Source organism: Aulonocara stuartgranti (assembly GCF_965226115.1).
Source record: "Aulonocara stuartgranti genome assembly, chromosome: 16".
NCBI lineage: Eukaryota > Metazoa > Chordata > Actinopteri > Cichliformes > Cichlidae > Aulonocara > Aulonocara stuartgranti.
In genome coordinates this window covers 7,625,930-7,652,258 of record NC_138952.1, presented here as the reverse complement: position 1 = coordinate 7,652,258, position 26,329 = coordinate 7,625,930, and the positions used below count along the sequence as shown (strand labels likewise).

The window sequence follows — 26,329 nt, the reverse complement described above, 5'->3', positions numbered from 1 at the left end:
AGATAGGCTCGTTATTCGTTACTTTGTGTGGTGGCTATCGCGGAGCTTCCACAGATTCAATAACATTAGCAAGTGTTGGAAGCCAGCAGGTGGATGAAGGAAAAGGGAGGCAAGAGGAGAGACCCGAAGCGGCCGCTGGTCCAAGAGTGTCAGGTGAACTGAACTTCGGGTAGTTATAACCTGCAGTCCATCTGGGTCAGATATGAACCAAGTTTAGTATATATCAACTTCCGGCGCCCCCCCGTGTGCGGCAGCCTGTTACAGCAGCTCTGCTCATTCTGAGTTTCTTTCTTTCTTATCTTTTTTCTCGTAATTTTTTTATAACTAACGTATTAGTAATTAGACTCTGCAACCATGTTCTACCGTTTTGTGCTAGTCCTGGTCGTTTTTCTCAGTTTATTTCTACTTTTTTCACCCGTGTCTGGGGACCCAGAGCAGAGATCCTTTGTTTACAGTAAGGATCAGCTGTTAGCGCTGAGTCCTGCAGCGGTACTGCCGGCGGACAGACCCGATATTCCCAGCGAGCTGAGGAGGAAAAGACGGGGGTGTCGTGCTGGGAAGGACCGCCGTCGCCCGAGAAGGAGACGTTATCGACCATCTCTTCCTTCTGTAATTATTGGAAACGTAAGATCTTTGCCCAATAAGATGGATGAGCTCATGTCGCTAACCTGGTCACAGAGGGAGTACCGGCAATGTAGCATCATGATGCTAACGGAGTCGTGGCTAACATCGCTAACTCCGGACACAAGCGTGACACTACCGGGATTCCAGCTGCTGCGAGCGGACAGGACCAGAGACAGCGGTAAGAGGAAAGGAGGGGGACTGGCAGTTTTTGTGAACGACAGATGGTGTAACCCTGGGCACATCACTGTAAAAGAGCAACTCTGCAGCAGAGACATTGAGCTGTTAGCCGTTAGCATGCGTCCGTACTACCTGCCCCGGGAGTTCTCGCATGTTATCGCGATAACAGCGTATGTCCCCCCCCCCCCTCGGCCAACGCGGATGCAGCCTGTGACTCTCTCCACTCTGTGGTCAGCAGACTGCAAACACAATCACCGAGAGCCCTTCTCATAATATCAGGGGACTTCAATCATGCCTCACTGGACTCCACACTGCCCACCTTCACCCAGTATGTGACCTGCCCAACCAGAGTCAATAAAACACTGGACTTACTGTATGCCAATGCAGAAGAGGCATACAGTTCATCACCTCTCCCTCCCCTGGGCAGATCTGATCACAACCTGGTGCACCTTGTCCCTGTGTATGAGCCCTTAGTGCGCAGGGAGCCACCAGCCACCCGCACAGTACAGAGATGGTCAGAGGAGAGCGAGGAGGCTCTTAAGGATTGTTTTGAGTCGACTGTGTGGGAGGTGATTTGTGATGACCACGGTGAGGACATCGACAGCCTTACTACATGCATTACTGACTATATAAACTTCTGTGTGGATAACACTGTACCTACCAGGACTGTACGGTGTTTCTCCAACAACAAACCTTGGATTACCCCAGAAATTAAAACCGTCCTCAAGCAGAAGAGGAGGGCCTTCAAATCCAGAGACAAAGAGGAGTTGAAAAGGGTGCAGAGAGAGCTGAGGGGACTGATAAGGAATGGGAAGGAGAGCTACAGGCAGAAGATGGAGTACCAGCTTCAACAAAACAACGTTGGTGAAGTCTGGAGAGGCCTCAGAACCATCTCGGGCCACAAACAGCAGAACTCTCTGCCTGGGAGGGATGTGAGATGGGCAAATGAACTGAATCATTTCTTCAACAGATTTGACTCAGCCATGAGGCAGTCTGCAACATCGGCTGCAGACTCACCCACCCCCACTGCTGCTGTTCCACCTCAGACACTTCACACCTCCTCTATTCACCCTGCTCACTCCCCCCCACCCCCAACAACAGCATCCAATACACACTCAACACAAGGCTCCAGCCTGTCTCTCTCAACCACCCAGGTTAGGAGGGAACTGAGGAGGATTAATGGCAAGAAGGCAGCGGGTCCAGATGGCATCAGCTCGAGGGTCGTCAGGTCCTGCGCGGACCAACTGTGTGGGGTGATGGAGCACCTCTTCAACCTGAGCCTGAGGTTGGGAAGAGTCCCACAGCTCTGGAAAACCTCCTGTGTTGTACCAGTGCCAAAGACTTCACGCCCCAAGGACCTCAACAGCTACAGGCCGGTGGCTCTGACATCCCACCTGATGAAGACCCTGGAGCGGTTGGTCCTGGCTCAGCTTCAGCGCCTAATAAGCTCATCACTGGACCCACTTCAGTTTGCCTACCAGCCTGGCATTGGAGCGGATGATGCCGTCATTCACCTCCTACATCGTTCCCTCGCTCACCTGGAGACCGCTGGAAGCACTGTGAGAATCATGTTCTTTGATTTCTCCAGTGCCTTCAACACCATTCTTCCCTCGGTTCTAAAGGACAAGCTGGTGAACTCTGGAGTGGACCATCACCTCACTACCTGGATCCTGGACCACCTCACCGACCGACCACAGTATGTGAGGACTCAGGGCTGTGTGTCGGACAGGGTCGTCTGCAGTACGGGGGCCCCACAGGGAACGGTTCTGGCTCCGTTCCTCTTCACCATCTACACTGCAGACTTCTCCCACAATTCCACCCAATGCTTCCTGCAGAAGTTCTCTGATGACTCTGCAATAGTCGGCCTCATCACTGATGGGGACGACAAGGAGTACAGAGGTCTGACCCAAGACTTTGTGGACTGGTGCCAGCTGAACTACCTCCAGATCAACGCCAGTAAAACCAAGGAACTGGTGGTAGACTTCCGCAGGCACAAGCATTCTCCACTGCAACCACTGAACATCCAAGGTATGGACATTGAGGCTGTGGACAGCTACAGGTACCTTGGTGTTCATCTGAACAATAGACTGGACTGGACTCATAACTCAGACGCCCTCTACAGGAAAGGGCAGAGCAGGCTGTACCTGCTGCGGAGACTCAGGTCGTTTGGAGTGGAGGGCCCACTCCTGAAGAAATTCTATGACTCTGTTGTGGCTTCTGCTATCTTTTATGGCGTGGTCTGCTGGGGCGGCAGCATCTCTGCTGGGGACAGGAAGAGACTGAACAGGGTGATCCGAAGGGCCAGCTCTGTTCTAGGATGCCCTCTGGACCCAGTGGAGGTGGTGAGTGACAGGAGAACGGCGGCTAAGCTGTCATCCCTGATGGACAACATCTCCCACCCCATGCAGCAGACTGTGACAGCACTGAGCAGCTCCTTCAGTGGGAGACTGCGGCACCCACGGTGTGGGACGGAGAGATTTCGCAGGTCTTTCCTCCCCACTGCTGTCAGACTCCATAATAAAGACTTTAACTGATCAAGCACACACATCCATACATATGCAATAATACTAAGTGCAATAATCCTTTCTGTCATCGTTGTATTTTTACTCAGTTGTATATAGTATTTGTATTTGTATTCTATTTTTATCTTATTGTATATTTATTTTATTTTATTCTACTGTATATAGTATTTTATTTTATTCTATTCTGTACAGTTGTGTACTGTATTTATTCTTATTGTATTCTAATTTTTGCCTCATAACTTTTGCACTGTCCACTTCCTGCTGTGACAAAACAAATTTCCCACGTGTGGGACTAATAAAGGTTATCTTATCTTATCTTATCTTAAGTTTAGGTGGAATTTATTTTCGTTGTGTTGACTTTTTCGTACTGCGTACTAGCTAGCATGACGGGGTTTCTATACAGCTGGGTGGTGCTATGTTACTGATGTTGAACTTTATTTTGTTCATAAGGTTAATTATTAGAGTTGCCAACCGTCCCGTAAAAAACGGAATCGTCTCGTATTCAGAGAAAATATTACGCGTTTCGTATTGAGGTGAAAAGGAACAGTTTGTCCCGGACTTCAGCTACAATGACAAAGACACAAAGCTAGAGTTACTCTGTGTGTTTGCTGCACAGCTGCCTCTTCTTCTCTCATCCTCTCACCCTCCCTCTCCTGTTTCTACTTCAATCATGAAACTGATCAATGATCAGCTGATCGGCTTTTCTCTCTTGTTTATTTATTGTCCACTTTGCGCCAGAAAGAGGAAACCAGCAGATGTCGCGGTAAACAACAGCAGTACTTTTAAGCTTGATCAGCTGTTGTTAGAATTTATTTAATATTAATTTCTAGTATCAGCTGATGTTGGCTGGAGCCACAGCTGTAAACCTGCTGGTCATGATATCGGTTTGAATATGTGGTGAGAGGGAAACATGAAGATGAAACCAGGAGATGTCCTTACTGAATCATCAGAGCTGAACAGGTGATGGAGAAACAGGTTTACCTTTTAGGTGACATGAATGAGTTGAAGGGAAGTTATGAACTGTTTCTGAGAGATAAATAACACCAGGATCCTTTTCTAAATAGCTGACAGCTGGTAACTCTGCAGGGGCGGGTCTAGCAAAGTGTTGCCAGGGGTCCATGTAGGGCATTTAAAGGGAAAGGGGGGCACAAGGAAATACTTTCTTATTCTCATTTAAAATGTCTCACTTTTAAAAAAATAATTATCTGAGTCTTACAACAAACAATTGATAGATTGATGCATATATACCATCAGAACAGTGTACATCACTGTCACAACAGCGTTTATTTTCATTCAAAGGCTTTATGATTTTTCCTATAATGGTGGGCCAGTCTCTAGTCAAAATGCCCGGGGCGATTTTTTTGTCCCAGTCCAGCCCTGTATGCAGCTCATCTTCAGTCTGGTGTTACCTACATCTTCCAATTCAGAAGGCAGAATTTCCGAGTTCTGAGTACAATCGAAAGCACCACGACTGCAGTTTTTGTGTTGGATGTAAAAAGCAGGCTAGGATAAAATCAGGCGTGGGATTTCTCTCGTGGAAATGTGCACATTATTTTTTCCTTTCTATTGGTAGGTGGCACAGTGCACTTGTGGCAAGTAAGCAAGCTAGAAGACTGGCAATCTTGCTGGGTATCCAGTTACGGAAGCAACACATTAACAAGAGAATTCTGAGTAAAACCAAAGTTACTTTCCCTAGTAACTAGTTACTCTGAAAGTAACGAGTAACTTGAAGTAACTGAGTTACTTTTGATAGAAGTAACTAGTAATGTAACTAAGTTACTAATTTAAAGTAACTTACAACACTGTAAACAGCATACTCAAATAAACCTCCCATTCTTAATCCACATGGTTTATTTTGATGTTAGCTCCACCGTGTGCAGCTATAACAATTGAAACTCTTCTGGGAAGGCTTTCCACAAGGTTAGAATTGTTAGCAGTAATTGTTTATGGCAATTTTTTGAAAATTCTGGAAGAAGTACATTTGTGAGGTTTGTGAAGTCCAAGTTCCTGAAAGACAACCCCACACTATAATTAACACAATGCAGTCAGACCCGTATCATTCTCCTGGCATCTAACAAATCCATTGCCAAATGGAGAAGTGTGATGTCTCAATCCAGAGAACATGTCTCCACTGCTCTCTATAGTCCAGTGGCAGTGTGTGTTACACGACCGCATCGAATTCAAAGATCACTGAGCTTCTGGACACTCTGGTGTGCAACCTGGTGGAGCTGGATTGACTAAAATAATAATGTCCCAGAAGGTTTTCTAGTGGATTAGGTCAGGTTGGTGTGGTAGGTAGGCAATGTTATCAATTCCTTCATCCAGGAACTGCCTACATACTCTGAGCACATGAGGCTGGGCATTGTCATGCACCAGAAGGAACTAAAGACCCACTGCACCAGTATACAATCTGCAAATTGGTCCAATGATTTCATCTTGATACAAAATGACAGTCAGAGTGCCATTGCCCAGCCTCCATGGATATGCCTCCCCAGACCATCACTGACTCACTATCAAACCGGTCATGCTGAACAATCCATGCTCATTAGACTTTCCTGGGAGGCACAGCAAAAGTGTCTGAAACAAATTAACAAACACCTCTGACACTTAACTGATCAGATCTATATCCCTAAAGTTTAAATGAGTTGATGCTATACTCTGATCAAAAAGTGTTATTTTCTTAGCCGTGTATATACTTTATGTAAAAATAATATAACTGCGTGGGGAAAAAAACAAACTGTAACATCAGGTCAAGTTTGATTATCAAAATTATTGGAGCTTTGGTGGATTATAAAGATTGTGGTGGGGAATTTTATTTTGCTCTCTCTTTAAAGTCTTAGAGTATCCAGAGTGAAATTGTTTGCTTAGCTGTACCATAAGGTTTTGAGCAAAGGGTTTAAAGCAGTCTGAAGTCCTTAGTGGCAGTAATAAACTCTGATTACCTTGTTTCACCACTGTGCTGGTATAACTCAATGAGTTGAACAGGTGACATAGATGGAAGATATTTACTCCCTGTCTTCTGCCTGCTCTCTGTTGCAGCTTATGTGCCGTCTCTTTGCTAAAAAGCTGTACATATGATGTATGTCTTTCCAGCTTTAACACATTACTAACTCAATAGAGTGCAGTCAGGTCTACTACATTACATGTACTATATGCTCATAAGGTTACTGGAACCCTGCAAGAGGCAATACAGCAGTCACATTCACAACACTATAATCTTATTGGAATGTACATGTATAAATTAAAAGTGAAACTTTCTTAAATGTACTTGAGGTGCTGCGAAAGCTATTTTCACTCATGCACTGCAGCCTGAAATTATGTCGACATTACCCAGTGGGGGTGGATGAGAGAATGCAAATGTCCATCTTAGTTAAATGGTGTTTTACTGCCAGCTTCCTAATGCAAAGTCTGTGTGATGTCTGAGCCCAGGTAATAGTGCAATGTATTCACACCTTGTGTGTAGTCATCCTGTGTGCTGCCTGATTCTCTTGAAGTTTGTAGGAGTACATATATATATATGTGAGATATATATATATATATATATATATATATATATATATATATATATATATATATATATATATATATATATATATATATATATATCTCACAGTGACTGCATTTCTCAGTGACTTTTTTATATGTTAGACATATAAAAATGGCTAAAATACAGTCTCAGTGAATATAAATACCATAATAAAAAAACTAACTCATCCTATATGATGTCCCTTTTTGCCATAATATACTTATTAAGGGTTTACGTGACATAGTTGTACTTCCTGTCATCCTTACTTTACTGGGCTTTAGAAATTATATTGTAACAAATGGGAAATATAGCACTTTTATGTTATTCTAATGTAATTTAGTTTAAGCAGCTACAAAGTAAATAACTGTTTACAGCACAGAGATTCAAGCTTGACTAAAGACTCCTTATAAAGATAAAGACTCTCTTTGTAGCATCCCAGTGAGGCCACATTTTACCTGAGGAATTCATCCCTGGATCATTTACAAATATCCAGAATACCGCTGTGATTCTTCTCATCGGGTACCCTAAAAGATCCTGTATGAAAACAATGCTGTCTTCACTGCACCGTTTCCCCATAAAGTTTAGGGTTTAATTTAAAATTTGGCGGTTACTTTCAGAGCCTTCCATGGTCAGATCAGTGAGCTACTACTAAAATCGTACGTAACATCTGGATGTATGAGGTCTGCTGATTGATGCTTAAAGATCCTGGTTAAAGGCAAAATGACAATGTGCTTTTGAGGATGTGACCCCAAGTCCTGGAACTCACTTCCACTGAACATAAAATCTGTGGACACTATTGATACCTTTAAGAACTTAAGCTCCACCTGTTCAGGGTTACCTTTATTTAGTTTATACCATCTTAATTGTTGTGTTTTTTCTGTATTGTAAAGCACTTTGTGACTTCTGCTTTGAAAAGCACTTTGAAAAAAACTTCATTCAATTCAATCTGGATCTGTTTTGCTAAAAGAAACACCAGAGTGATGAATGCAAGTTTATTTGATTGTCTTCTACCTGAACAACAATTAAAATGGAAGAGCAGAATGAAAAAAGAAACACTAAAATTAAATAAGCCTTTTAAAAATACCTGACACTTTGTCAGGAGTTATAGCAATCCATTTTGCAATAAAAGGCCTTGTCTACTCAAGAAAAACAAGAGTGTAAACCCTAATCACGCTGAATGCAGGGCACTTTTATGGCTCACTCTGTTGAGAAGGTAACCTGTACTATTGTAATAACATGTCAACTTTCATAAACAGTATTATAGAGTGAACTTTTCAGATAACTTCAGGTCTTTACAGCGTTGACTTGGGGTCTGAATTCTGGTGTTTTAACATACTCACCACTGATCCACTTCGCATCAGGATCATGTATTTGGAATTTTTTTTCAAAAAGGTCATCCAATGTCAGTGGTGTACCAAATAGTTTACCACCATCATCTAAGAAGAAAGTCAAAAAGAACAACAACAAAACAGTTGTTAAGTATTTTCTGGTAATTTGGTGTTTAAATTAAAAAACAAATCTATAATTAAATTTCTTCAGTGCAGTGAGGAAATGTAAGATGACATAAAGATAATTAAATAATGTTTAGTCATACTTGCACAAACGCCATTTTTCATAACTGATTGGGAAGCAAAAAATTCTGCTGAGTGACAACTCAGGCAGTAAATCCCTTCCAGATGTTGTCTTACACAATCCTTTCTTAATTTTTTTCATAACCTTTTTCTCACACTTTCCCAGATAAACAATTAAAACCTGAAGTGATTTACCTCAGTCATTGTCTTCTGTGCTGTGTACATTCACTGCAGTGAATTAATAAATATGCTAATGAAGGCAGAAAAACAGGAGTTTGCAGACAGTATGCAAATTAGGAAAGACACTATTGTAATATAGCCAAGACTGATCCTTAAATACAAACTAAATAAATATCCACTTTTTTGCAGTGTCAATGCTAATTCTCCTGGCACAACTTACAAGTGATGGTAATTTGTCATTGTTCACTGATTTTTAAGGTGCCAGTCAAACGTTTGCCCCAGCAGCTATACACTCATGTTAGGCAGTGATAAGGGTACATTACATGTGTTTGTAAATGTGCATGCAGATCTGATAAGAAAAGGAGAAGTTTTATTTATCTGATTGTTTTACAAAATGTTTAAAGCCCATAAACATTCTAAAGTGATATCCACATCAAGGTTATCTACTTTTCACCATGTCAGCTGAATCAAAGCTTGAATTCTGAGCATTTGGCTCAATAAATGTTATTTACTGTATGTGCATGTGCGAGGGACTAGTCCTTGAGATTAGCATTTGTTTTTTAAGAACATATGCCTACACAAAACTACAAAATTAAATATAAAATTAAATATAACATGAACCTACATGTGACAAAATAAAACAATTTATTGTTGACAAAAGTCAACGATAATTTATTAACTAGATGTGACTCATCTACATGGGGTCTCACCTTTTGACAGCAGAACAATGGACAGTCCGATGAGTGACAGCACCACTGCAATAACCAGCAGAGAGATGCCAATGCCTTTCCAGTTTCTGTCTGTTGCAATAGGTCCTACGTTCTACACAACAAGAAAAGAAATCAGAGAAATAGAAATAGAATATCAATCATAATGACATATTAATACAATTATGATCATGAAAATAATGATGATAATACTATAAAATAGTAACATATAGGAGATAAATATATTAGACCTTCCTCATCTGCGGTTTGCTGAATTTTTAGCCACACATGCTTACGTGGAAGTTATGGATCATGCAAAGTATTAATGGTAGAACACACTGAGCTCAGTTCAGATAAAGGCCAATGTTTGTACCTAGCCTTCTTAAAAGCAGAATTCATATTAAGGTGGAAATGTTTTTAGGAAAAACATGGTACAACTGAACAATTTCTGCTCTAATTGTTTTTATTCAGCTCTTTCTAAACCGTTGCTTTCAATATGAAATTACTCAGTGCTCATGGCTGCAACACTTGAACACTTACATTACTTTTATTTTTACTATGCACATTACTGCTTACTTTTCAGCCACTCGGTGTAGTTTTAATGAACCTGATGGGGATGAAAATAAAGTACTTGATATACAATTCTTGGTAAGAAAAAGTAAGTAAAAAGAACCACAGAGGATCCCAGTCATATTCAGCACCTTGTGAAGGTCATTAATTTGTCACATGCTCATAGAAGGCTAGACTGAAAGATCTGCTTTCTCACTACCTAAAAATTAAACATTCACAATGACAAACATCATGCTTACTGTGTTATGTTTTCCAGATATAGATTTTTTAATGTGTACAATGTGTTTATGAATGTATGATTGTTTATTAATGTAATGTGTTTATGCTGATTTCCCCCTTCATTTTCACTTTCTTGGCTCAAATAAAGCTTTTCTCGTTAGTCACTCTCAGTAGTTTTTTCTTTTTGTTCTACAAAGCAATTTGATAGGGAAGGCATGATTCACACAGTCGCTTTGCAACACTTCATCTAGAGATGGGATTTCTGCAAGGCACTGATGTGAGCTTTAATCTTGAAGGACCATTAATTAATGATTTTTGAGGCTGATGAACTGACAGGTCTTCCTTTCCTGGGGCGGTCCTCACGAGAGCTGGTTTCATCAGAGGTTTTTGAGAAGCTTTGAAGTTCTTCAAATTTTTTACACACTGAATGACTTTCATGTTTTAAAATAATGATGAACTGTGTTCCTCCTTTATTTCATTGAGTAGTTCCTGCTAAAATACAGACTACAGAAGAAGCTGAATTGGGTTAAGCAGAACAGAAGTAAAATTCCACCCATTAACTTTGACAAGAAAAGTTAAGAAATAATTTCGCCTAACTGCTCAACCCCATATCATGGCAAAGTGTGCATGCGTAGACACGCCAGTCCACCATGCCTCTCCAAAGCGTGAAATGGACATACATGCAGAAGTTGCGGTACCAGCAACACATTAAAAGCCAAGATGTTGCTAGTGACCAACAAAGGTATGAAGTACATTCCAGGGTCGTTCTGTGCCACAGACAATTAAGCTTGGTGGCTAACATGTATTTGCATCTGAATGTGTTAATGTCTGTTTAAAGGCTCTCCCTTTGTTATTTTTATATTGGTTTGAAATAAAATATGTCCCTCTGCTGTTACTGCAGCTTGCAAGTCCATTGGAATGGCAAAGCGTGAAATGGACAGTGTGTGTATTGCACACACTCTGAAACATACTGATACTGGTGTGAAACACTTTATGAAGCTCCAGTTTAAGGCAAATACTGACTGCTTACAAGTATGTAAAACTATGTAATTTTAAATATGTTATTTAAAAGTTAAGATGTCTCTAGTAGGGCTGAGTATAGTCACTGATTTCTATAATGGATTCGATTTCGATTCACAAGGTCCCGATTCGATTCATCTCTGATTCTCTTGTGAGACTTCATCAGAGGTGTAAGTGTAACACTGGGTTACATAAGCATCAGAGCAGGTGCCTTTGTGTCAAAGGAACTGAGGATAAAACACAGAAAAACATGAAGGAGATTTTCCTGGCCTGACTTTTTATAGCAGATAACCTTAAAAATATTCTGCAGTAGATCATAAAATGAAGAAAACCATGAATCAACATATGAACATTACCTGATGCTGCTGAAGTGAAGCAGAGCAAAGTTAAAGAAGTTTTTATTAGAGACATAACTCAATGTTTTGCAATTTGGCATAATTTGTAAAAGTTCAAATTTCTTTGGTATCGAACAGCAAAAATTATAATTTCTTGTCAGATGTCGTTTTTAAAAAAATGATGGTGAGCAATAAGCAGGTAATTAATGCAGAAAACTGAGATTTATGATGGTGAACTGATCTTGAAGAGCTGTGCAGGAAGTGTGATTTTATCATGGTGGGAGCAAAACAGCAAAAGTTAGAAGGAATTAATGACAATGTTTTTCAAACATAAAGCATAGTTTTGATCTGCTTTTGCTGCTGGTTCAGTGAATTTTGGTTGTTTTTTTGAAACCCACCCCAACTCTCCAGTACTTTTTCTGCAATAATTAATACAAACCTTAAGCTTTTAAACTCAGTTTGATATTTTATTTTCCTATTTGTTTGTTTCATTTGTCCTTTCCAGTTTCTACTGTTCTTACAGTTTGATATTTTCGAAATCCAAATATTCATGAATTTCAGGCACACAGTTGCTTGTTTTGTCAAGTAGTTTTTTGTTACTTGAAAAGGTTAGGGCTGTATTATTATTCATGCTATGCAGTTACACAAAATAACAAATGTGTAGTAGTAAAAAGCAAAATGACTTGGCATGATATTCATATAACATTTCACCATACCAGGCTGGTTTTTTACTGTGCTGAGTTTGATGAATGCTTGCATGTAAAGGGGTCAAAACCGCTCTCTGTAGACCAGACCCATTTCTGGACATGTCTCAAACTCTATCTTCCTGTCATCAGTTATACAGCCTTACTTCATTTGCTTTGACAGAGTGGTGTTATAAATAAATCTGTCTCGCCTACAGAGCCGCAAGCTGCTAAATCTCTTCTGTGTGTTTATATTTGCTTTCAAAACCCTTTAATTAGGAATATGATTCCAAGATAAACATCCTGGAGCTTCACCATCACAACATCGCCTGCATTTCTACTCTACAACTTTAACCATACACCCAGTCCTTGTGGCATATAGTTATTAAATTTCTGGATCAGTCACAGCATAAAAGTAATTTTTCCACAGTGGACACTTCTCCTCTGGTGTTGGTTGAGCATGATTTTGTTTGTGGCATCTTTGTTCTCGTTGTTTTGTTTGGCGTCATTAACTAGAGAAATCCTCATATCAGGGAACATTATATGTCATTACGATTTCCCCCATCACATCGTTATACAGTATTCCAGTCATACACTGAGGCTTTTATGTTCCTCATATCCTGCAATTCTGGGAATCCCATTCTCCCCTGCTGTGAAAATGTTGCTTGGAATAAAATGTGTCCATATTAAAAAACTGATTGAAAATGCCATTAAATAGCTCCAGTTTGAGAGTCTGAATCCAGTTTGATGTAGGTCACTGTGAGAATTCCAGAGCACTTGCAGCCAAGAAAACACAGAAGCAAAAACAACTGCACCCCTCTGAGAACACACCTTAAGATGTTTATATTTAAAGCTGTAATTTTATTGGACCATTGGTTGCCCATTTCCTTTGTATAATTTGTTACACAATGTACTTCCACTTTCTGAATGAAATTTAAAGAAAACATTAACATAAAAACCCATGAATTAAATGTTCTCCTCACATTAGGATTAAAGCTTTTTTGTAGGAAATATCCCATCCAACCATTTTCTTAATCCTTTATCCAGCTCAGGGTCAATGGTGGGGGCTACAGACTACCCCAGCTGTCACAGGCTGAGAGCGACAGTACACCTCCTACATTCAATCCTACTGACAATATAGAACTACCAATTATCCTAACATAGTGACCTAACAGGAAGATCACTGGTTCAAGATCAGAAAAAGACACAAATCTCTGGGAGGCTAATGTTGGGAAGGGCATCCATGCTGTGAAGGAGATATGCTTCATATAATAAATCTTTGCAGACACAGGGAGAAAATACAAACTCCGCTCAGAAAGTCCCTAGCCAGGAACCTTCTTTCTTTGAGCGTTCCTTTATATTTATAAAATATCTGCAGTAACACAGCATTTAAAGTTATGTCATTACAAAATTCTGTCCAATCAAAAGACAGCATCCATCAGGATTTTAAGGTTGTTAAAAAAAACATTTCCTACACCTCAGGTACTGAGCTGTCACAAGCAGAAGCTCAACAGCAACGTGTCAGGTATGTAGTGATGCCTAACTATTGTGGCCTCTGGTGTGGATGCCCCCTTAACTGGATCTGGACAAGAGGTCAATGCTCCTGTCCAGATTATAGTCCTCATAGAAGTTGTTTTTAAATGGGAGTACACTGGATCCAGAGATTTTTTTGTTCCCAGACAGCACTTTGTACCTCAAGACACATGTGGCTTCATTTTTCCAAGCCACTGGCTATGTCCATCATTTATATACAGTTTATGATTTTAACTTGTAAGTACTGCTCTTGCACTCAGTGGGTAATGGTTGCAATGTAATAGATGTCCATTGTTGTCAGGTGCTTTAACATTGATTCTGTATAGCAGCTCGCAATGATTTGTGTGAATATGATTGACTATCATATCAAATATAGATGTATAAATTTTTCTGACTCTTTTGAGTCAGAAAAAATGTGATCGTATATCTCCCATATGAGACACTGGAGATAGCTTCTCCTCATCTTTAAGATGCCAACGCCTTCTGTTTCTCTGCACCATGCCAGAGGGCTTCCTGGTTACAAAGCAACACCATAAATCCAAACAGATACTCAATACTGCATAACCTGTCAAGAGAGGCAAAGCATTTCCTCTCTGACTTCCAACAAACTGAAGTGCACATACTGTTTCTCTTTTTTTCTTTGTGACAGTACCATGTGATTTTTACCTCAAGTGAAATGCACTCCGCTATCTGTAGTATTGTGCCAGGTGCTGTTTTGAAGATACACAGCTGATGAAATTGAACTGCACAGGAAAAGAGGACATAGATGGGAAAGCTGTATTATGTTACAGAGCAGCTAATCTGTGTCATGATCTTCATCTGAAACGAAGGCCTTTAGTTCCCACTGTGTGCCTCTGGATTCTTTAAGGGAGAAATGAATGTAAAGCATCCTTGCTGCCAGACACACAAGACAAACAGCAGTCACCTTTGTCTAGCTCAGTGACACAGAAGCAACAAAGTTCAGAAGTAACCTGGTGTTTATCACAGTGTGACTTCCTGTTCTATGTTCTTCAGGTCAACAAGAAACCAGGCCTCCTTTATCAGCCACTGAAACCTAGCTCTGTAACTCTATGCACACCATTTTGTTAGTCTGTGTGGTGAATGAAAAAAGCAAAATGTATTTCAGGTGCGAGTTTGTTGATGTTTGTATTCCTCAGATTATATATACACCGGTAAATAAATCCAAAAATATTACTCATAAGCATTTTCAGCTAATTATCCATGTGTCCGTCATGGGCTCAGTATTCTAAGCAGAGATACGCAGACCTCCCTTCTCCTGCAACCACTTCTAGTATCTCTGGAGGGACACACAGCATGCCCTGGGTCTTCCCCAGAGTTTCGTTTTAGTTAGCGATGCCTCATATACCTCACCTAATGGGTGTCTAGGAGGCATCCAAGTCAGTTGTTTGAGCTACCTCAACCAGATCATAAAACCTAGGTGAACTCATGATGTTCAGCATAACAAAGCATTCAGTGCAACAGGAGAGCAAGAGCTTTCAAGTGCTTTGACAGACTGGATCTCAGTTCAGGCCATGAAGTAAGCCTCTTTCTAATTCCATTGTTCTGAGAGTTATTATATCCCATCTATAAGTCAGTCAGTTTACAACATGCTTCAATCATTCATTTTCAGCAAGACTAAATCAGCATCTATACAATGTTGATCTACAAGTGTTTTTTTTCCAGTGTTTTCCACTATGACACGATGTTTCACTTTTCCACGAACTCATGGATGCTCCAGATGTTTAGACAACAATCTCTGGATCACTGTGAAAGTAAAAAAGAAAAATCCTGATCATCTGGATTTTTTGTACTGTACTTTAAAAGCAGATTTGAAGTATGCATTTTTAAAAATCAGAGGTAATCATAGTGAAGCAATATTGTCAGCAATTTAGCTGAAGTATGACACTCCATTATGACACCACTTTTTCCTAAATTTACCTGCTTTCATATTCTCCAGACGGCACTTTCATCTGGTGTAAGCAGACAAAATATTCAAAAGAGCACAGCTCATATAAACACAGTTTCAAGGATTTCTTTTCTAACAAAAGACCCACACCAATCCCTGCTGACCTTCACTCCTTCCAAGTTTCAAAGCTGATTTTAAGATTTTCCTACTAATTCTGCATTGGCCTTATTGCTGCTGGAGATTTTCCAACAGGGCCTTATTAGTGGTTCTTATAGAGCTTTCCTTGTCACTCTGTATTTTTAAACCCCAGTATAAGGTCAAAGGTATACAACTGAGCTACTAGGAAGTTTGGAATCTGAAAAAAAAAAGTGATTTCTCTGATCAGTATGTGCATTTTAAGACACTTGGAGGGCAGAAATTTCTGCTGTGGTCTGAGTCTTTTCCCTTTGTGTTCCTTCACTATCCCTTCACTCTGTGCTTTGCTTTTCAGCCTCTTTCCCTGGGTCTGTTTGCTTTCCATAACCTGCCCTCTCTCTCTTATCTCCTCCAGCCTTTGGTGCCCATGCCTGACAGCAATAAGCTCATCTCATTCCCAAATCCGTCATCTCATGATGCAAACATAACCCCAACAGCACCAAGAAACAACTGCTTGAAGACAAAACAAAACAAAAATGTAATTTAGATTTTGATGCGGGAAAGTAAAAACATAAAAAAGTAAAAACATAAAAAAAGAAACATTTTGCAGGCATGAGGGATACAGGGCACATAAACTGTTGATAGGCATCATACTCTTGGCATATTAGCTTGTTACTTGAAGTAAAGAGCAAATGAATTAAAGATGAGAAAGGTTTTCTTCATGCACAGTGCATCTTTTGCCTTTCCTTTTCCCTCCAGGTTGAAGGACATTCTCCATTTACAACTCATCTGACGTGGTCTAACTCACTGCAATGGTTTTAACTTCACAAATATTTAACTTATTTAACCCCCCTCACTTCAGCTTGCTCATCTGTTGACAATGACAAGCTAAAGAAATTGAGTGCATGCTGTGCACCAATCCAATATTTTACCGAGCAGTTTGGCAGACAGGAACAACATTTACATGATGAATTGGCAGACTGAAATATTCTAATAAATATCCCAAAGGCTGAATTTGAGAGATAATATATCACCTAGCTTTGAGTGTGGAGCCTGGACCACTTGACATTTTTGTCATATAAAAGCAGGGAGGAATGCTGTGCTTCAGCGGTTATTCAGGACACTGACTATTAAGAGAAAGCAGGAGCAGGAGATGTCCTTTGGTTGCATAAAGAGGCCTGCAAGGTTCATCTTTGAACATTGTAATCTTTGCAAACAAACCTGGAGAGATAAAGCGGTCTGATACAGATGGAGCAACAATGGATTCATTACTCATCTTAGGCAGACATGGGGTCATCTCATGCATACAGGTATAGGTGCAGGAATCCGAGGATATTTGTTACATATTAAAATGTCCTCAGGGGGTAAGAAAAAAGCCTCCCAGCGTGTATCAGTGCAATGTGGTCACTTGAGTATTTTGTGTCCCTATTCTTACTGTTGATTGTGCTATTGTGTTTCACATGATTCTGCTGAATTTTCTTCCCACTCTTCCATTGTTCGAATACAATCACTCATTATGAGCAGATGTGGTTAGACTGCAAGTGCTGTTATGATTACAGTTTTCAGAGACGTGCCTTTTGCATGCTGGGAGTGTGTCTCCTGTTACCAAAAAGGCCACTATTTAAAGTGAAATTGCTTCCTGCTGAGTTCCTTCCTACTAGCAAACCCAGTTTGACACATTATTATCACAAATGACCAGATGAAATAATGGCCCAGTGATTTAGATTCTCTCCCAGCTTAAAATTTATTTGTGCTGTGAAATAAAAGTAAGTTTATTTATACAGCACATTTTAGGAAAGACAACAAAGTGTCTTAAATAAGACATAAAACATAAAATGTGATGAATCACACAGCAATGTAATTCATTAGAGTTTAAAAAGGACAATAAAGAGGAAAATATACAAATCAAAAATAATAACAAAATTTGTACATGCAAATATATACAGAATATTAAAAAATAATAATTTCATTTTAAAAAATGCATGCACTAATGGAAATTCTGGAATCAATGAGAAGTGAAGTAGAACAATTTGGACTGAAGTCTGAAATTAACATTACTGATAATTAATTCATAGGCAGTTCAGTCCAAATCCTTGTGCTTATGTATCCATGCAAGCCACTGAATGACTTTCTGTGATTCCAAAATACTCCAAGAACAGTTTTTAAATCTTTGTATAACTGGAGGATATTTATGCACTCACAGTTATTAAAACTCAGAGCCCAACTGCAAATGCTTTCATCAGAAGATATCATAATGTAGATCAGTGTTTCATCAGCATATAGCATAGGAATAGTTTGTTGTTTTTAACAAGACGTAAAGAAATGTTAAAAACAAGATGGATGAGAAGAGACCTTAAGAGAAATCCACATGCCATTTTTTGAAGTATGCATTCGAAGAGCAGAAACAAAAAGCAGTCCCTATCCTTCAAATGAGATTGAAACAAGCTTAACACAGTGGCACAACATTCCCAGTTTTTCACTGTATCTAGTAACATAACATCATTCATGATAATATCATCACAACAGACATTTTGCCCTTTTGTGCTTGAGTGGATGGCATTTATATACCTTTTAAGAGCACTAATGGTTCTGTGGTGTGGTCGTGACTGAAAATATCAAAACAACCTTTAGGTGTTGTTGTGATGTGAATAATTAGAGTTTCAAAGTCACACGTAGACATTGTCTAGGTAGTACTAAGAAGTGGCTCTTAGTACTTAGTACTTAGAAGTGGCTCAACAATTGTGGTTTTCAAACCCTGTGGAGAAAATAAATGGATGTAGCAATGTTGAAAGTGTTGACAATTTCCAAAAGTTTTGATTCCAGGCAACATTTTTGAGTGAAAAAATAAGGCAGCAATCATTACAAATGGCAATTATGGTTTTTGTTTTATTAAGAAAAAACACTTAATGATGGTGGTGCCACCATCATTAAAATCTGTGTTCTTAGCTTTGAAACCAACTAAACAATTAGCCAAGCAAGGAAACCTACCTGGAAAACTGGTGTTTTCAGTCATTGTGCTTTGTGATTAAAACGTTGCTCTCTGATACAGAAGACCATTCACTCTATCACCACAGCATCCAATAGTAAAGCGTGTCCTGTGTCAACTGTGTACTTCATCCAAAGCTCTCTATATAGTTGTGTAAATTACACTCGCCCTGAGAATAAAATATACATTTTACTGTTGAAAATGTGGTGCCAAAATATCATTTAAAATACAAAATGACTTTTAAGAACCCTCAAAAATGGCATTTCTATCTTGTCCCAACTTCTTGAGCTTCTTTGTGAGGTAAGAAAATAATCTTCTTAGCTCATAAGTGTTTAGTTTGAATTACTACTTGAATTATTACTTTGAGTGAAGATTTGAAAATAAACACTTAAATCCCTTCTCCTGTCACTCGTGAACAAGACCCCGAGATACTTAAACTCCTCCACTTGGGGCAGGGTCTCGTCCCTGACGAGTGGGAATTCTGCCCTTTTCTGGCTGAGGACCATGGCCTCAGATTTGGAGGTGCTGATTCTCATTCCCACCGCTTCACACTCGGCTGTGAACCATTCCAAGGCGAGCTGGAGGCCATCACCTGATGAAGCCAACAGAACCACATCATCTGCAAAAAGCAGAGATGAGATTTTGAGACCACCGAAGTGAAAGCCTTCCGCCACTTCGCTACAGCTAGAAATTCTGTCCATAAAAATTATGAACAGAATCGGTGACAAAGGGCAGCCCTGGCGGAGCCCATCACCTACACACATGTAGACTGGTTGGGCAAACTCCCATGCACCCTCGAGTGTCCTCGAGAGGAGAAAGAGCTTGTCCAGTGTTCCGCGACCAGGACGAAAACCACATTGTTCCTCCTGTATCTGAGGTTCGACTAACGGACGGACTCTCCTCTCCAGCACCCTGGCATAGACTTTTCCAGGGAGGCTGAGGAGTGTGATTCCCCTGTAGTTGGAACACACCCTCCAGTCTCCTTTCTTAAAGATGGGGACCACCACCCCGGTCTGCCAGTGCAGAGGTACTGCCCCTGATCTCCACGCAACATTGCAGAGACGTGTCAACCAAGACAACCCTACAGAATCCAGAGCCTTCAGGAACTTGGTGGCAGACCTCGTCCACCCCAGGGGCTCTGCCACCAAGGAGTTGTTTAACTGCCTCAGTGACCTCGCCCCCAGAGATTGGCGGGTCATCCCCTTCGCCCCCAGACTCTGCTTCTGCCACAGAAGATGTGCCAGTGGGATTGAGGAGATCCTCGAAGTATTCCTTGCACCGCCTGACAATTTTCTCAGTCCAAGTCAGCAGCACTCCACCCGCACTATACACAGTGCAGGTAGAACATCGCAGTCCTACCAGACTTAGTTAGCCTGTGGGACTCCGGAGGCAGCTGATAGGTACCGACAGGCCAAGCGGAATGCGGCGTGGGCGGTGGCGGAAGCAAAAACTTGGGTGTTGGGAGTTCAGAGAGGCCATGGAAAAAGACTTTCAGACTGCCTCAAAGAGATTCTGGCAAACCGTCAGGCGACTCAGGAGGGGAATAAATGAAGCTATGTTTTTACTGTTCCTCTTGTGTCGTGGTTTCTGGACCGGACCATAACACAGACAACAACGTTATTATAGAAATTGATGAGGCAGACCTTTGGTGAAGTTTCTCATCTCATTAATCTCATTAATCTCATCGGCTCAATCAGGAAAAAGCTGGTTTCTCTTTGCTAACTTTGTGACTGCATGTGCTATATGGAGGATTGAAACAACTGTTGGAGTAGTAACTAAGAGAGGAAGTCTATTAGTTATCAGAATCAGAATCAGAAACTTTATTGTCATTGTCATGAGAACAACGAAATTAAGAATGGTCCCCGATCATTGCATCATCCCTAGCAATATCAAAATATAAATAAAACAATAAAATTCAATAAATAAAATAGATAGAATACTTAAAATACTAATAAGATATAACAGTAAAACATTCACATACATTCCCACACACGTGCTTCAGACCGTGCATAGATTAACACAAGAGTGGCGTGATGGACATTTTTTTGTAGTATTCAGATGTGTTATTGCAGTTGGATAACAGCTGTGTTTGAGTCTATTAGTCCTTGCTCTGATTGCCCTGTACCGTCTGCCTGAGGGCAACAGTTCGAACAGGGAGTGGCCAGGATGTGAGGTGTCTTTTATGATGTTTTGGGCCTTTTTAAAACAGTGGGCGTTGTGTAGAACTTCCAGTGTGGGGAGAGGGCAGCCAGTGATCTTTTGGGCGGTGTTAATGATCCCTTGGAGTGCTTTCCTCTGAGCCCCTGTGCAGCTAGTGTACCAGATGCATATGCAGTAAGTTAGAACACTCTCAATGGTGGCTCTGTAGAAGGACACCAGCAGTCTCTGTGTGATGTTATTCCTCCTGAGAATTCTCAGGAAGTACAGTCTCTGTTGGGCCTTTTTCAGCAGCTCGGAGGTGTTCACACTCCAGGAAAGGTTCTCCTCTATATTGACTCCCAGGAAGCGGAAGCTTGCCACCCTTTCTACACAGTCCCCATTTATGAATAGTGGTTGGATCTCTGCCTTTTTCCTTCTGAAGTCTATTATGAGTTCCACTAATTTGCAGTCACATTAAAAGAAAATAATAATTAGCACAGCTCAAATCTTTTTAAAACCATCTGATCCAAGTCAATGTCAAATACATTATATCATAAACCTGAAATATCCGAGTTATTTCAGTCCAGAGTGGCGCCCTAGAAGCAAGAGATATAGAGGCTGGAGGGTGTGTTATATTAGCACTAGAGGCTCTCAGTATGGTAGAAGCGCTGCTTGCTCTGTTTTTCTGAATATGTTATCGAGCAGGCACAGCTTGGCTGCTTTGTGAAGCAGTGGGTGTTTATGGTGGAATGTATATACTTTTTTGTGCTTGTGCGTGGAGGGCCATATGGAAAATAAGGAAGGGAGTTAAAGTGCCTCCATAATGTAACAACATGAGAAAGTGTTCTGTCTCCCACTCTTCATTCTCACTGCCAGCTTTCTTTCCTGCTTCGGTGGGCGGTATTCAGGTCTTCTTAGTGTCAGTAAACATGAAGACATATAAGCGTATGATCTACATGGCCGACGTTCATTTCTGTGTCGCAGAGCTGTGAGTTGCATGTTCCCAAAAATAAAAAAAAAAACAACATTGTTTTTCATTCCTTCAAAGTGATTCTACTCAGTTTTCTGTCAGCAGACATTTGATTCAATTGGAACACTGGTGACATTACGTATTTTTGCAGGTAAATTGCTGCCCTGCAATTTCTGAATTCCTTTAGTAAATTTGCAGGTTCTTGCAAGACTCTAAATGTAAGAAGTTAATGTAAATGCATTGTTTTTCCCCACAAATTGTTGAATTTCTTTGAAACAGATAGCAACACAAGTCCCAATTTGACCTCAATCAACTGCAAACCGATAGCACACTATTTCCATCTTATTGCTATTGCTGTCTTGACGCTGAATGCAAAACTATAAGACTTTCATTATCACTTTTTCAATGACAAACATGCACAGGGAAGCTGGTGTAAATGGATGGTTAACCCAAACTCTAATCTTTAAAGAATAAATAATAAAGCTTAATTCTTTGTTTTCCCTTAACCCAAACACAGACAACAATTATCTGTTGTACACTTGAATGCTGACTGAGGAAACACTTGAATCTTATTCAGTGACTTTGCTTTCAGTCAGTGCATTGTTTAAACCATGTTATTAAATGATTCGTATGACATTAGGAACTCTTCGCAGCATTTCTTAAACGAATTAGTAAATCAAATTAAACAGATGTGCAGAATATCAACAGATTTTTCCGTTTTTCCATTTTAAACCCAGTATTCTAAATGACGGGTAAGTAGAAACAATTTCTAAGTGTTCTTGTCATCTATGTCTCTCCCTTTCTGTGTGACATTTAAAATGTGCCTTCATTACTTGTCCCTCTCACCAAAGTCTATGCCCATTAGTCAACACAGCAGATTCCAGGCTCCACCATGAACAATTGTGAACATTAAGGAAAGAAAACTCTCAGCCACATTTAATGAATTAATCTGACGGGTTATAACAAAGTGAGTTTTCATGCGCAGACAGATTCTCCAGACTCATTTGCAGAGGTGAGCAGAGCCAAATTGAGGTCAAGAAAAGATAGTGATGTTATCAGCCAATCCATCTCTTTTCAATGAGCTTTTTAATTAAAAGAAAGAAAAGTCCGTTAAAGGTATTCTACTCATCCTGAAGGCTTGCCTAAACAGGGAAGGACTTCCATTTTCACGAGAGGCAATCAACTGATTTATCTGCAGTATTACAGGTAGAATGATTTGCTTTATGAAAATAAAGTCAGTCTGGTATTTTATCAGTACTGAGGATTTTGACAGCCAGAGGGATTAATGTATTGCTACCTGATTCCTTTTTGGTGATTTTTTTTAATGCTCTGTGTGACAGATGAATGTCAATTATTCAGCTTCTATTATAATGATTTTGTCAAATACTGTCTGTCCAAAGTTTCAAGTTGCTATCATACTTTTACTTTAAAAAAAAAGTGTTTTAAGAGCAAGGATTAATGAATCATGGATGCTGACAGACTTTTTTGCCATCATTTTTTTTTTTTAATATTCTAATGCTAGATCGCCGTTTAGCAGTTTTACCTTTGGTGAAATGCAACATTTCAAACACTAGATCAGCATGAATTGTAAAAATGTGTGCATGTGCATACAAACAACGAGTGAAATCACCTTTTTAGACAAAAAATGCTGGTTTGGATTAGAAATTACTAACGTACTTACTTTTTCATCTTTGTTAATCATTTTGTCCAACAAGGTTAATGTGTTTTCATTTCTGTTTGGTGGTCTGTCTGTCTGTCTGTCTGAAGGATGCCAGAGCTAAAGAATAATTCCTTACATTTTGGTAAAAGGAATTTTTATTTCACCCCATCAAGAGAAACTTGTGTTGCAAAATTGTTTCCTGACTGAACTTTATTTTTGTTTTCAGCACCTTGATGTCAGGGCGCTGGATGTTAGCGCCTAGAATCACCAGAATAAAACGTATCCAGCAACCAACCCACAGAATAAAATACTGGGAAAACTATACAATCTTGGGTTTGCTGTGGAGACCAGACATTGAGTCCCTGGCCTGACTCAGTGCTGGTGGTTCCCAGAGAAAGAAGAGGCCATAGACACTGTCCAAGAAGAATAAATGCAGCAAGAGGTTCTAGGCTAAAAATAAACTCTAAACCCATTGGCTCTCCCCTTCCTCCACTTCTTGCATATTCATTGGCTAGTAACCAATGCATTCAATAAGGAGAGATCAAATGGAGTAATTTGTACATGAGTTACTGAGACAGAGAAATTAATGTATTTGGTGATTAGACTCCGATGACCCATCATGGAACAGAACAGAATCCCAGCAGTAATAGGATTTAGGACAGGATCCCACCAAATCTAGATGCTGGTGGTGGTGTAGACTGAGGCTTGGATGGGGCTCTGACTGAGGTGTCTGTGAGGTGGAGATGGGAAGGAGGTGAGTCTAAAAGGGAGAATGACGGAGAACAAATTAAGCAAAGTAGAGGCTCATTGGCCTAAAGATGGGGAGCACAAAAATTATTGGACTAATGACTGGAGTATTGATGACAGTACTGGCTGACAACACAGGAAAGAGGTAGTAATGTAAAGAACAGAAAAGCAGCCAAACACCGAGGAAAACAGCCAGATAACTGATTACACATAAGCTTTATTCCTATTTCAATCACTGACCTCCTGTCCATCAACATGGTTGACAAGAAGGCAGAATCACAGAATGTTTGAAAGTAGGAGGAGTACTTTTTATTCTCATGTTCTCGCTATAAAATCTAAGGGTAGAAAATTATAATGCTTAAGGGTTCTGGCTTTCTGGTTAGAATGCTAATCTCAGTAAAGATCTCTACAACACAATGCACAGATACTTTTGACAAGTAGTCATTACTCTTGATTATTATTCACATTCTGTTGAGTCTGCATGTTTTAAACATTTTTAAACTAACAGTCTTACATGATGATCTAATGATATCATTATGGTATCATTAGCCTTGGCAGAATCACTGTTGTGTATAATAGCTTCATAACTTTGCATAAAGTGAAGAAACAAACAATTAGATATCTTCTAAAAAATGCCAGAGGACCAAAGTTTTTTTTAAATGTCTGCACACAACTATGGCAAGTGCCTACAGATGAGCAAACCTCAGTCCCAGAAGCAATAATGAAACGAAATCATCATTTAATATTGCCATTAGAAAAAAAAAAAGATTATACAGCTTCTCTTCTTACAGCAAGCTTTAGTATGCTCACTAAGATATATAATATACATTTTAACAGTCTACACCAAAGCAAATGGTTCTTGTTATTTAAAAAAGTAAATATCCTATTTTTTTTAAAATGCCATCCTTCAGTTAAATTTATAATGCTGATGTGTGTCTGATGATAACCTCTGCCAAATAATCTTAACCTGCAGTTTAATTGTGGTGTAACATGTTAATCTGTGTCTGTTCTATGTGGCAACTTAAGATGCCAAGAAGCAATTATTTAAATGTGAACAAAGCTGAATGAATGCTATTATAGAATAAGGTTTCTGTGTTTAACTGACCTCTGCAAGTTCAAATCACTGCAGTGTGTAGTCTAAGCTAACTGTTGCATAATAAATTTTATGAGCACTTAAGCAAGATAGACACAGGTCACATTCTCTACATAAAAGACTCCCACAACTCCAGCAGCAACCTTTCTGTGGTTCTTGTTCAATAAGATAGGACACACTAGGTGCTGAATAAGGTGTCAATTTAATGTTGTCGCTGCTGATGTTGTCAAGAATCACCAATATCACAGAAGCATTCAAGTCTTTGACTTTGAAAATGTCACCAAGGGCAGACACACAATTTAGAAAGCTTGTCAACAACTAAAGAGTAATTTTAACCTTGAGCAGTGAGGAGATCAACCAGCATACAAAATCAAGTTCTAGTTTTTCAGACATGTTGAAGGAAAAGCTCTTTTTCCAGTTCAAGAAAAGAAGTCCTACTCTCACACAAAGTACTGGATTTTTTCTTATAATCAAACATCATTATAGTTTAGGTTGAGGCAAGGACTGTAGGTCACTCCAAGGCAATGAAATGCTACTTATTTTGGTGTTTAGAGAATATATATTTCAAATACATATTCGAGGTTTTTAAATGCTTATTTCATAAACAAACACAGTTTGTACATCTGATGTAGATGAGAAAAGTGGAATACCAATTATAATGCAAACAGGACCTTTGTTTCGTAATATGTTCTCTGCAAGTTAACTTTCTGACTTAAATATTACCTCAAAAGTTAATCCTCTTGGTTTGTTGTGTAAAGTAAAAAGTATAAGAAAGGAACGATGCAGTACTTTGTTAAAGGTCAGGTGAAGACAGGAAATGTTAAATATCTACACCTGTGTCTCATTCACTCAGCTGCTCCCATTATTAACCCACTGTGTATGAATAATCCTGCCTTGTCCTCAGTCTCTTCACAGTGTCTATTGTGTTTTCCTTGTGCACTTGAGTTTCTGATAGCTCATTTGTTTTCTTGTCTTCTGCATCAGCCCAATAAAACAGCTTACCTTTTGTTTGAAGTCTGCCTTCAT

General features: G+C 39.8%; 1 protein-coding gene across 3 annotated transcripts in view; it reads right to left on the bottom strand.

Moving 5' to 3' along the window:
- Positions 1-26,329, bottom strand: part of LOC309691549 (inactive dipeptidyl peptidase 10) — a 141,802-nt gene that overhangs the window by 58,669 nt on the left and 56,804 nt on the right. For all 3 annotated transcript variants that reach the window (XM_082509277.1, XM_082509279.1, XM_082509278.1), the window contains exons 2-3: positions 9,311-9,422; positions 8,190-8,285 (exon numbers count right to left, since the gene is read on the bottom strand). In XM_082509277.1, the coding sequence (XP_082365403.1) occupies positions 8,190-8,285; positions 9,311-9,422 (208 nt within the window). The remainder of the gene's footprint in view (positions 1-8,189; positions 8,286-9,310; positions 9,423-26,329) is intronic.